The sequence below is a fragment of the Labrus mixtus genome, chromosome 18 (assembly GCF_963584025.1).
Source record: "Labrus mixtus chromosome 18, fLabMix1.1, whole genome shotgun sequence".
Lineage (NCBI taxonomy): Eukaryota > Metazoa > Chordata > Actinopteri > Labriformes > Labridae > Labrus > Labrus mixtus.
The window spans coordinates 22,231,027-22,244,172 of NC_083629.1; the positions used below are offsets into that span (position 1 = coordinate 22,231,027).

Genomic DNA, 13,146 nt, shown 5'->3' on the forward strand with positions numbered 1-13,146 from the left:
GAAGGTTGTTCCACAGTCTCGGAGCGTAACAGCTGAAAGCAGTCATCTGTCTCACATTACCTTATTAATCCACATTAAATGTTACTTGTAGCACGGTCCTTAGCTGGTGAATTTCACTCTCTGCAAGAAGTTTGTATTGGGAGAGGAATGTGGTTTGTGGCTTTGATTTATTTATTGTGCATCCTTAAATTTCCTCGTCCCGTCGCTGCGGTGTAACTGACGATGAAGTGAGGAGTTTTTGGACTTGATGTTTCACCTGCTGACACCTAAATTGACTTTGAGGTTAATTTCCTCTGACTGTCGACACTTTCCCTCCCGACTCGCTCCACGGAATTTCTTTACTCCCACTAGAAAATCACTCACCTGCATTTCACACAACCTGTTATTTCAGAGTGTGAACTACTACAGCTCACATTTAGATTGACTTCAGACATAAGCTGAGTGAGAAATAAAAGTCCTAACAGTTTTCAGTTTTTGTATAAACGGATGTGAGATGTGAGAAGGGGGGAGAGCAGGATGTGTGTGAGACAAAGACACACACACACACACACACACACACACACACACACACACACACACACACACACACACACACACACACACACACACACACACACCTGTTAGAAAGGCTCTGTCAGCATTAGGTGACGACGGCCTGCAGTATTCACACCTGTCCAGATCACTCAACAGAGACGCAGAGCAAAAGCAGCAGGACAGCCGGCGAGACTGGAGGGGAAGATTCATCGTTTTCTCAAAGCTGGAGTGACACAACCGATCAGAGGACAGTTTCTCTTCTAGAGGTGACATCTGCATCTCAGGGAGGACGAAACAGACCGAGGAGATTTCAGCTGTCTGATGATGCACTGAGTATAATAATAATAATATCTGTAGGTAGACAAATGAATACGTTTTGCGAGAGTGGTGGAGTCGTATTTGCCATAAACCCCATGACATATTATCTGCAGCTATTAGAGAAAGCAGGATCTGTTCTCAGGAGCTTTTATTTTAAAGATGGATACTTTTTAAAGGACACAATCACCGCTGTGTTACTACGGTTACGGTGAGTGATGGATTTCACAAAGATGCCACAAAATGACTCTGTTACTCATTCCTGAAGGAGAAATTCCCTCCATAGATACAAAAAAATAAATAAAACTGCTTCTCTTCTCTGTCTCTTTGTCTGTCTCTATGTCTCACACACACACACACACACACGCACACACACACACACACACACACACACACACACACACACACACACACACACACACGCATGCAAACACACACACAATCCAGCTGCTAGACTTTGTCACTCGGCACAGGTGCCCAAAGAACTATAGAGTTTCATTCATCAATCTAAAGCCTGAAACGTGCAACAACTGTGCACGCTAAAACAACTCACTCAAACGCACACACACACACACACACACACACACACACACACACACACACACACACAGAGTACGACAGAGAGAGAGAAACAGCTGCACTCTGATGAATGCCCTACATTCATTCCACAGGAAGCTGGTTCATCTGTCACTACTGATGCAACCCTTCCACTCTCCCCCTTTCAAACACACACACACACACACACACACACACACACACACCAAGTCCTCTTTCTGATTAGACTCCCAGCTGCTCTCTGCGACAAATGCTCCTTTGATGCATCTTCCCGGGGGCCAAAGCCACCATCAGCAGCACCCTCCACCTCCTCCCTTCCACTTCTTCTTGCACTCTTTCGCCTCCTGCATGACTTTAAAGTCACTTCCAGCAGACCCCCGTTGTGAACCGGTTACTCCCCTCTTTCTCTTTCAGCATCAGCAAGCAGCAGCAACTCTGTCCTCCAGCAAGAGGATGAGAGAACAGAGAGAGGGGAAGATCTGCCGTGTCGTTTGGATTTCTTTTTCCCGCTGAGTTACCGGCTGAAGGCGTAATGACAAGTCCACTTCACCTTGTGATTAAAAACATGAAAAAGTTGGACTCTGACTGTGAATATATGCGGCTGTTCATCCGCACTTCTCTACTTTTGCGGCAACAGCTGGCTCAGTTCACCTCACAGAGTCATCAGGAAGCCCCACAGGAGTTGTTAACTGATGTAAATGGGACTTAACTGCAGCCCTGACTCGACACTTTGATGAGGAAGAAAGTGAGAACTACCTGCTGAGGCGGTTGATTCACATCACTTTCAGTTGCCTCTGTAGGTACATTCACATGATGCACCAAGCTCCCACAGTAACCCACAGAAGTCATGATGTGTTTGAAAGTAAAGGAAGTTGTTGTGGAGGCTGCATGGGATGGAGTCCAGGCAACACCTCATAATGACCCCGATATATAGAAGAAACACAAACGTTGTTTTGATGAGGTTTATTTTTCTGAATGTGTTTGCAGAAAGCTGAAGAAATGGAGAGAGAATGGGGATGAGAGTTTGCATCCAGATGGCTCGTGTGCAGAATCAACAGCAGATTAAGGTTTAGGTATATCCACCTTTAGTGCTTCTGCTAATGGGATTAAGCTTCCGTTTCCCACCATGCATCTAGACGTTGAGGTGACTGCAGCAGCTGAGATGATCACTCTTACATTTCACTTAGAGGTTATAGTTGTCAGAAGCTGGTTGCTCATTGACAGGGTAGTATGTGTGTCTTTGAACCTTTGTTTTTCATCTTTGCTGTGTGTGGAATACTTCCTGTACACGTATCCTTAAAAAACTTAAAGTTACTGAAATGTTTTCTTTTTATTTTCTTTCATTACAGCATTTAAAATAAAAGTGAGGGACACACATCTTAACTTGCACATTTGATTAAAGTGAAAAAGTGGAAAATTAAGCCTGGACAAAACAAGACGATATATTTAGTGAGATATGTATTACAGTTTTTAGTGATATTTGTGTTAAAGGTCATTAAAACGCTGACATTTCATTAAAAAAGCTGCTTTTTTTTTAAAGTTTATTTTTAGGCTTTTTATGCCTTTATTTTAGAGATAGGACAGTGGATGGAGTTGGACATCAGGGAGAGAGAGAGAGTGGGAAAAGGAGCCACAGGTTGGATTCGGACCCTTGCCGCCCACATGAAGGACTAAAGCCTCTGTACAGGCGCCCCAACAACCCGCTTTTTAAAAGTCCAATGACATGCCTGCAGACTTTGAGTTTTGTGAGCACAGCTGTGTAACGAGTACTCTCTGAGTCTTAGTTAATTCACTCCAAACGGAACTTGTGTCTTTTTCTAAATGTGTTGTGTTTATGAGCAATTCTCATTAATAATTAGAAAAAGTTAGGACCCTTAAGAGACCATCAGGGTTTCATTGTGAACATCATAGCCTGAGAATAATCCATTATCTTAAGTATGATGGTAGAGAAATGTTTTTTTTTTACTTTTCTGCATCTCAGTGTTTGAACTGTTTCTATAATGAAACTTGGTCAGCATGCACTACAGCTCAGTCTGAAGTGCATGCAGATTCTCTGGTGTGAGCCTGACCTCTGTGATGAGTGCAGCACACACACTCTCGACACATCAGTGTGCATCGTCTTTATTAAAAATAGATGTCTTTGACAGTGTGAGTGTTCAGTCTGCATTAGAAGTGTGATCTTTTAACCAAATGCCACACCATTTCCTATCTTCTGCTGTGCTGCGAAACGATTGGCCGGAGTGAAAAAAGCCAAAAGATTTATGTGCCAGTTCAAAACGACTCCAGCCAGAAATGGATTTGACCGTTAAATACCATCTCCGGAGAAAGCTTTCCCCCGCAACCCTCTCAGAAGGTCGACATTTCCCAACATTTTCACGACATCGCGCTGAAGTCCAAGCGAGGGGGGCTTGATCTCACTTTGAAGGTTTAGGCGAGATTTATTTTGCCAGTGTTGAACTTTTGTGTTTTTTTTTTTCTTCATTTTTTTATTCCCTGCAAAAGCGGCGCACCTACCTTTTAACGGGCCAGAGTCACAGCAAATCCACAGAAATGATGTCGGCGATATATGGAAGCAAAAGGACGAGTCCAGGTAGAGCAGTCAGAGGGAAGCTTGTAAATATGGTTCTTTATTGCACACATGACATTTGTTTTTCCTTTTTCTTTACTTTTTTTTTTTTTGGTGTGAGCAACAAAAACTGGCATTACATGTTTTACAACCCTAATCAAAAAACTCTCAGTCTTACCCTCTGTAAAAACAAAGGTAACACAAAACAAAAGAATAAAGGCTACGTCACATTAAAAACTTACAACTCCACAAAAAAAAGAAAATCTCACAGATTTTAGTGCACCACTCTATGGATGAGAAACTTACAGTTTATATCATACTAGTATGATTTTAGGAAAACTTTTATCACAGTCAAAAAAAAAAAAAATTCCAGTGGGGCTTCGTGTTTCCTGTTCTGTTTTGGTAGCATTTGCCCTTTAACCACCTGAGTGCTACATCGCTGAGAGCAATACTGATTGGTTAACCTGCCGTTTAACTCATTGGAGGAATGTTTGTTAAACAGAACAGAAGAAGAAAATAAAGAAAAACGACTGACAGGTGAAAAAGGTAGTTAGTAGATCAATACACTGAATGCCCGGCGTTTTGGAAAAAGGCCACTGAGAACTGGGCAGCAGTATGCGCGCAGACGGTGGCTGCATACTGTGGTCCAATCAGAACGTTCTCAGCTCGTCAAATTCAAAACAGGTGCCATTAAAGCAGCGTTTAATGGCGGGGAGCTGTTGTGACCAAAATTCCCAGTTTGTTTTGGTCAAACGTTTCCAGTTAACATTTGAAAGTATGTACAAAAAAAAAAAAAAAAAAAGCGTGGGCATTTAGTTTTTTTTTTGTGCTCGACAAAAAAGCTTAACGGCGAGATTAAAGGAGGCAGGAAATTGGCACTTGAATGGTTAAGTAGAAAAATATATCATTTCTCATGTTTAGGAAAAAAAGGCACTTTTTAAAAAAAAAAAGTTGGCAGTGTTTGTTGTAACTTGTGCTCTGGAAAAAATATCATGATGTTTTTATCTACTCTGTAAAAACAAACAAATGAGCCGCTAAAGGACGGACTTCTGCTCAAGTTCCTCATGAGGTCAGAAAAGGAGCCAATCAGAAAAAAAGCTAATAAATGAAAGCGTGTATTCCCAGAGTTTAAAGAGGGGAATCTATTTGTGCTGCCTGTAGTCCAATCTCTGCCTCGACTTGCTGGTGAACAAGCAAAGTGTTGGAGGCGGAAAAAAACACATTTTCAGATCAAAGACACAAGATGTTAATTCCAGAGAGGAAGAGAAATGTTAAGTTTGATGTTAGACTCTTTTAATCCTTGTATCCTGCTCGCTGAGGCGTGATGGAGAATTGAAAACTGTTAGGCCAAGATGTTTTTTTTTTTTTTTTGTGCAGATTTTGGAGAAAAAGAGCAGGAAAAAAAATTAAATCCTGAGACATCACTCGGTGGGTTAAAGTAAAAAATAAATCAGGATTAATGAAGTTAATCTTTTTTTTGTTTTTGCTTGCTTGTGTGTCAGTGTCAATACCTTGAATTAGTGGAGGAGGAAGAAAGCTGAATAAAAAGAGAAAGAGGAGAGCTGAATGAACCCCGGGAGGAGCGGGCGACAGCGGGAAAAAAAAAACAACAAAAAAAAAAAAAAACAACCAGAGTTCTGCAGGCTGAAAGCCAGATCAGCATTTGACACTGGAAGGAATAGAACGGGTTGTTTTGATCCCAAAGTACTTCATATTGGCACGGTGTACTGGTGTGTGTCTAAGCATTATGGGTGCTCCCCAATGACCCGGTATTAGCGCTTCTATCAATAAGCCAAATGGGGGAGAAGTGTTCACCAAACAGACAACAGCTGGTGATAACTGTAACACTGCTATCCAGGCATGACCAGGACGCAATGGAACCATCAATGAAAGAGCGGGGACAGATTTAGACTATCACATGAAACTGTCATTTGTACATGTTGCCCCCCCCCCCCCTCCCCTCAGTGTAATGTCCTGCTCAGTAGCATTAATCCTTTAGAGATGACTAGCAGTGTCTTTGCACAGATTATTGTTAAGTCCTGCAGGAGCGAAGAGAAAGAGGACTTTTATCTGCAGGGATTATTTCTTTAGTAACAATAGTGAATAAAACCCGACTTTTAACCGGAGTGTGAAGGGAAAGCCTACCCAGAGGATAACCAGTGACCTCCAGTAACATGCAGCTTATACAAGCCCCCCCCCTCTTCCTGCCATCACACGAGAAGGACGGGTCAACTAACGACGAGAGGGTCGTCTCAAACCACAGAGGCGACGAGATACAGCAGCGGTGTTTGAACTGAAGGGAAAGAGGAAGGGGAGGAGGAGGGGGGCGGGGCGAGTGTGAATATTGTGAGCAGGTTTCTTCAGCACAGAGGTGAGAGTGCGTGAGCGGCAGTGAAGGGGGAGGCGGAGCTTTTCAACTCGTGCAGGTTTTGTGTTGCCGTGTGTGAGTGTGTGTGTTTGTGTAGTGTCAATAAGTCAGTGTGAGTGATGGCCAGACGGAAGTTGTTGTTGTTGTTTTTTTTTTTTTTTTAATCGTGTTAGTCCGTGATCCAGACCAAAAGGTAAATACATTCATGAAACTGGTTAAAAACACAAGACAAAAATCTCAGCAAAGTTAGTAAAATTCTTACTAAGAATGTTTTATTAAAATAAATGCCAAGAGGTTAATAAGAAAAATAACAGCATACACCATGAAAACTAAATGCAAGCATGTAAAAATACTTATGACAAGGAAACTAATAAAGTCGCTAATGAGTTAAACAAGCTGGGATTTGGCAAGGAAAGAACAAAAAAAAACTAAAAAATAAAAAGATATATATAACAGGGAAAAGGCAACACTCCCCACAAGAGACAGTCTTAAAGATGTCAAAGAGAGAGGGGGAGGAAGAGAGGGGGGGAGAAAAAAGGAGCAGTGGGTTTTCTTAAAAAAAAAAAAAAAAAAAAAAAAAAAGCACTCAGAAAAACATGATTAATATACATATAAAATGAGATTAGAAAAATACATTATAAACCTGTAACAATGGCTGTTAATTACATTATCATACATGTAGTAGGCAGGCCAGAGAGAATACGGTAGGTATAGAATTCACCTTTCACCTGATGGACTTATCCAGCCTTTCACAATGACACAGCGAGTTGTAACATTGCACAGAGACGTTTCTTAATACTGTCGAATGCTGAATAGCCATCTCTTGATCTGCTTTAATATTGCATTTTCAATTTAAAATAAAAAATAAAAAAATTTGAATAACACTGAGAAGAAGAAAAAAAAAAACTCTATGACCTTTCGGTGTAACAGCACAATGAAAAGAGCTATGAGTTGAAAAAAAAAGAAAAAAAAAAGAAAAAAGACTGCCAAGTTTGTGACGCCGGGGTCGGAGGGTGACGACTTTAGACATGATCGCTTTGTTGATGTTTTTCACCTTCAGGTCACACGCTGCACGTCTGCTGTTTCAACAACTGAAAACTTTGTTGTTTTTTTGTTTTGTTTTTTATTTATTAGTCAGCACTTTTCATCCGTCCTGATTGAACTGATCTTCTGGTGTCAATTTGACAGAGATCACATGGAGCGGATGATTTCAGTTTGCAGCAGTTGAAACAAGCGCAGACGACGGCCCCCCCCCCCCTTCTTTTTTTTTTTTAAAATATCCGTTCCCTTGAATGTTGTGTTATTGTTTTTGTTTTTTTTGCTCGGCTCATGATCCAAACATGTTCTGGCAGACTGCTGCATTGCTATTGGCAGTTCAATTTGTTCGAGGAAGTTTGTCACAGTTCACAAAAAAAAAAAAAAAAAAATCAAGACAATATTTCATTTGATCGTTAAAATCTGAATCAAGAGAACAGAAAGCTGCACGGACTGCAGAGTAAAGGGCCGTATAGTAAAAAGGAGAAACAAAAAATCAGTTCAGGAAGACAAAACCATGGCACATATTTTAGCTGGTCAAAATGACTGCTATTCTTTTTGCATAGAAGAACTCGGAGGGTGACGCCACGTCGAGGTGGCGGCCCCGCCCTGCTTGACTATTCAGAGCGTGTAACGCTAGCCATTCCTCTCTGCGCCGTCTCGGTGGGTGCTGGATATTATTGAACACAACTGGAATACTCAGGAAACAGAAACCACTGTTGATAAGGCACTTTGATTTGATCATACTGTGTTTTGTTTTGAAACTCTTCAGGCGTCTGTCTCGCTCGCTCTCTTCCAGGGTTACGACTCTTTTGGTCTTTTTTTTTTTCCTCGTTTCAAATCATATCCAGGGTAACAGCACTTCTTCCTCACCCACTCAGCTTGTCTGTTTTTCCCCCCTCTTTACGCTTTAAAACTTTTTTTTATGTCTTTTTTTCTGATTTTGTAACTGCAAGTAAGGTATCAAAAGCTAAAATTGCCAAAAATAGATTTCTCATTTTTTCCTCTTCTCCAGCACCCTGTAAAATTATCTAGTTTTTGTTCTCTTCTGTATTTGTATATGCAATGACAGATATCTACATTTTTATATATTTATATATATATATATATATTTATATATATATAATAAGTATGTATAAAGCAATTTGAACAGGCAGGCATGGCTTTCACATCCTATTTTTTCTTGAGAGAGTTCAACAAAAGGTTCATGGGCTCCGGATCGGGTCCGAGATCCCGGGGAGGTGTGACACATTGTGGATGCGCTTCTCTTCTGGACGCTTTATGTGTGAGAAATGAACGTTTCATCATCAGAGAACACAAGTGTCCATGTTCACGAAAGGCTTACAGAATGTCAGCCTCATATTGCAAATGAATTTTCACCGGGGTTAAAAAATTGAAAAAAACTAAACGTAAAAAAAAAATGTTGACCAAAAGTTGAGATGCAGAAATAAAAAAAAATTGAAAAAAACTAAAAACACTCTTTTGGCAATGAGGCTGATGAAACAACTTAAAAATAGAAGCCAGGTTGATGAAAAGCATTTATGTACAGAACTTCAAAGTGCCCCTCCCCCCCCCCTCGCCATGTAACCTAGGAACATGTTGATTTAGTGTTAATAGCCCACGTTAAGCCTCCTCAAAAAGCAGAGCGTTAATGGGTCAGAGACGATCTGACCGCCTGCGAGTGTCACACACCAGGTCAAATCAGAGAGAGGGGACGGTTTACTTTTTAGAACTGGTTCAAACCAGATTCATGTGGAAATGTTTACGGCTGGATTTAAGGTTGTTGTTGTTTGATTTAGGTCGTCAATGAAATAAAATACAGATTTTAAACAAAATCTCTCAGTCTTGTGTCAACAAAAGTGTCAACAAAAGTGTCAACAGCGTAATTTGGCGTTTTAAAATGTCACCTAAGTGAAGCACTGGACACAAACGTTCTTCATTATCAGGAAGCTTCAATGCATTAGTGTGTATATTTCCATATTTTATATTTTTCTCAATTTCAAAGAGTCAGAAACTTTAAATGTGACATCTGTTCATGCCTGTCAATCATTCAGATCTGTTAAAGACATTTCATTCGGTGTCTCTCCTACAGAGGGAAAGCATCAGGAGCTCTGTGTCTGAACTTGTTGAACTTTAAAAAAGTCTTTCTGTAAAGTTAATTTAAGCAGTGTGGAAATAAGAAAAGTCCCGAGGTAAAGAGTAATCAGCGAAACGTTAAACAGGAGTTATTTGATTTTTCCTACAGAGCAGATTTAAGAGAGTGTGTAGAATATATAAAAAGTCCCTGTGTCTGATTTGACCTGGAGTGACCCTGCTGTCTGTGTGAGCTGAAGGCAGGCCCCACACATTTACACCTCTACACTCGGAGCCCTCTGTGAGACAGACGCATAATTGCAGATATATAATTCATTGGAAAACCCTTTGGCTAAATACGCACACGTAATACTTTGTTGTTTTTTGTCTTTTCCATCACAGCTCGGCTAACTCATGGAGATATTTTCTCTAAATACATCAGGCACTGTTATAATGGATGTAGTGTGGATGGGGGCGTAGCAATGGTCAGTAGCTAAGAAGCACTACCACTAACCCCGTAGCCTCAGCACACCCTACTTTCAATGTAGTATTAATTAAAACACACACACGCACGCACACACACAAACACACCCACCCACACACACACACACACACACACACACACACACACACAAGACCCCTCATCCCTAATAATGACCTTCCCCATCTTGCCCTTCATGGTTGCTTATTTTTTTCTGCAGCCTGCTTCAAACATCAGATTGCTTTGTTTTCCAGAGATAAAAAACACCTGCCATAGTTTGGGGCGAGTCGATTGAAGCGAAGCTAATTAGTCAAACATGGAAAACAGAGAATACCAAAAATCAGGTGGAGAGAATGACTCAAAAGTAAAAAGCAAACAAACAAAAAAAAAAGACAGCAGAAAAAAAAAAACACACATAAATCATAAAAAGCTCCTTTTGCAATCATTTCAGCCATGCTTGTTTTTTTGTTTTTTTTTGTGTTTTGTTTGTTTAAAAACAGACAGAAAGCTGTTTGGAGGTGCACACCCAGAATGTGTCAGCTCATCATCACATCTCAGAGCTCAACAAATTGCACTACATGTGAAAAAATGACAGAAATTAAACAAGTTAATGTGAGCGTTTGTTCCCTTTCCTTCTGTTTCTTTTTCTCTCCTTTAAAAAAAAAAAAAAAAAGGTGGTGGGTGTTGGAGGCGGGGAGGGGAGGGGAGTGGGTCCTGCATTTGAGAGGGGTGGGGGGGAGCACTTTGTTCTCTGAAACCAAAATAGGTTTGCGTCAAATGGATGTTATTGAACTTTGACTCATACCGCTGAGGTCACCAAATTGGAGCTTATAAAGGAGGGTGGGTGGGCAGGTTTGGGTGGGGTTCTTTATTGCTATATAATTCAGTGCAGATTTATGAGTACAACATAAACACATCCACCCAGTGTGTGATTCATGAAGAAAAAGAAAGAGAAAGAATGGGAACTTAACTCAATGAACAGAGGGAAAAAAATGAATATTACACAACGTAGTTGGGTTTTGTTGTGTTTCTGTGAAGATGCTGCGTTGTTGTCTATTTTTTTGTTGTTGTTGTTGTTGTTGTTGTTGTTTTTTTTGTCAGAATGTGTTAGGGTAACTGTACGGGCAGGCGCCTCTCTCTCTCTCTCTCTCTCTCTCTTTCTCTCTCACTTGCGTCCGAGAGGCTAGCAAAAGGCAATTACCAGTTAACTGATCAGCAGGCAGGCTTGGGGCGGCTCGTCATTGGGTGAAGAGTTCAGAGGTCAGAAGGTCATGTGTTAGTTGCCGGTGGCGGCTAGGTGGTTAGAAACAAAAACAAAACAAACAGAAAAAAAAGATAGAAAGGATATTAGTGTCAGCAAGAAGAGACTGGAATGACATCATTTTAACAATAAAATGAATGCAATCTCTCATGTCGCCCCCCCCCCCCCCCTCTCTTGCTCCTAATTCCCCTGTATGCCAATGTGAGATGGACTCAGCTAATCTCAGTGTAACCATGACGATTAGCATCATTATCGCTCTACTACTACTAAGCCCCCATCCTAAGTCAGGTAGCTGTGTGGTTTCATTTAAGCGCACCCCCCCACACCCCCCCCCTCCTCCCCTCATAACCAAACATCTGAAGCAAAGACAGGTTGAACAGACAAACAAAATCAGAGGAACAAAAATCTAGTGTTTTTAGTGTCTGTCAAGGTGGAGTGCAAGTTACAGACAGTGTGATTAGTTGAACGGCCGACTTACAGTCACTACTGTTACGTGAAGGGGAACGAGGGGTCTATGGTGGTCAATGTGCAAAAGAATAACTGAATCGATGTGGTCCGATTCGCTCGCTCTTTATTTAGCAGTATAGTTTTTAGAGAATATAAATATACACAAGAACCATAAATACATTTGATATAAAATGCTCAAATATAAAATGACAGTACCTCATGTACAACTGAAAATATTTAAAAAAATGTATTTTAGCTTTATTTCAATCTGTTTGCAAAAAACACTGGAGAAAAAGGAAGCGACCTCAGCTCATGTGTGTGCGCGTCTACACTCCGTAGAAAAAAGAAAAAAAAAGGCTAAATTCATCTACATGTCAAGGTAACATGGTGCCTGCTAGCAGCGCAGCTACTCGTCCTCCTCTTACTAGGTCTCAGATGCTTCTCCTTTTTTTTTTCCTTATGAGCGCTGCAGATAAATCATGTATAGGAACAAACCTGCCCCCCCCCACCCATTTTAACGCTCTAATCTCACATCAGAGGAATGTCATGATACACCTTCCTGCTAAGTATCACCTGTCCTGGCTTCACAGCTGCATGAACCAAAAAAAAAAGCTCTTAAGATTACTTTCCGCCTGAGCTTTGACAAATACAGTCGTTTAATACTGCATATGCTCTAAGTACTAAATGTAAACAAAAAATGTGCAGAACCACAAGCGACCATTTAGCTGGTGTGTGGATGTATAGGGTAGGAGAGGTGGTGGTGGGGGGGAGGGGGAGGGACAAAATCATAGAATACAGACAATATATAAATTCCCAACTAAGGCATCGAGGCATAATAGGCATAATAATCATGTCATCATCAGTCAATAGCAGAGTGTAGCTAGGAGACTAAACTGACCTCTGTCAGCGGTCACAATCCTTTGGTAAGGATGGACCCGCGTGTCATGCCGTCTCACTTTAGTAGCCATTGCACCTAGATCGCAACAGGTCCACAAGGTTAGAAACCATTCACTTGGAGCAGGGGAGAAACAGTCATGTTTACAGTAAGAACATTCACATTTGTTTAGCCGTTATCATTAGAATACTTGGATAATACAATAATACACTGAATAGCAACATAATACAGATTATAGTACATGTACACAGACACACATAGCTTTTTGTTTACGTGTAGAAAAATGCAGTAGAAAAACAAATAATACACCTTTTTTTTGGCGTTTAACTTGGTATTTAAACAATGCATAACTTAAGTCATAAAATTCCACAGTGCTCAGAGTCATATGGAGGACTCTTTGAAGGAGGTGGTGGGGGAGGTAAAGGGTAAAAGCTCCTGGGCTGTCTGGGAGAAATAATGTGATTCTTCCTCTGGGATCCAGTGGGGGGGGATTGAGAGAAATTTGTCTCTTTATTTTGAAAGGAGGGGGGGAAATCCAATACAGCTCTGATGGTAATTGAATAGTCCCAGACACCACCTGCCTCTTCCTCTCTCCCTCGCTCTTTCATTTTCTCTC

At 40.9% G+C, this 13,146-nt stretch overlaps 1 protein-coding gene across 7 annotated transcripts in view; it reads right to left on the reverse strand.

Moving 5' to 3' along the window:
• Positions 1–4,917: 4,917 nt before the first annotated feature.
• qkia (QKI, KH domain containing, RNA binding a) overlaps positions 4,918–13,146 on the reverse strand; it is a 73,677-nt gene continuing 65,448 nt past the window's right edge. For 6 of the 7 annotated variants that reach the window (XM_061063175.1, XM_061063174.1, XM_061063172.1 and 3 more), the window contains one exon: positions 11,743–12,608. In XM_061063175.1, the coding sequence (XP_060919158.1) occupies positions 12,499–12,608 (110 nt within the window). In that variant the 3' untranslated portion in view covers positions 11,743–12,498. Of the gene's footprint in view, positions 11,221–11,742; positions 12,609–13,146 lie in introns of those variants that run through there. The other variant, XM_061063173.1, reaches the window with a different exon arrangement.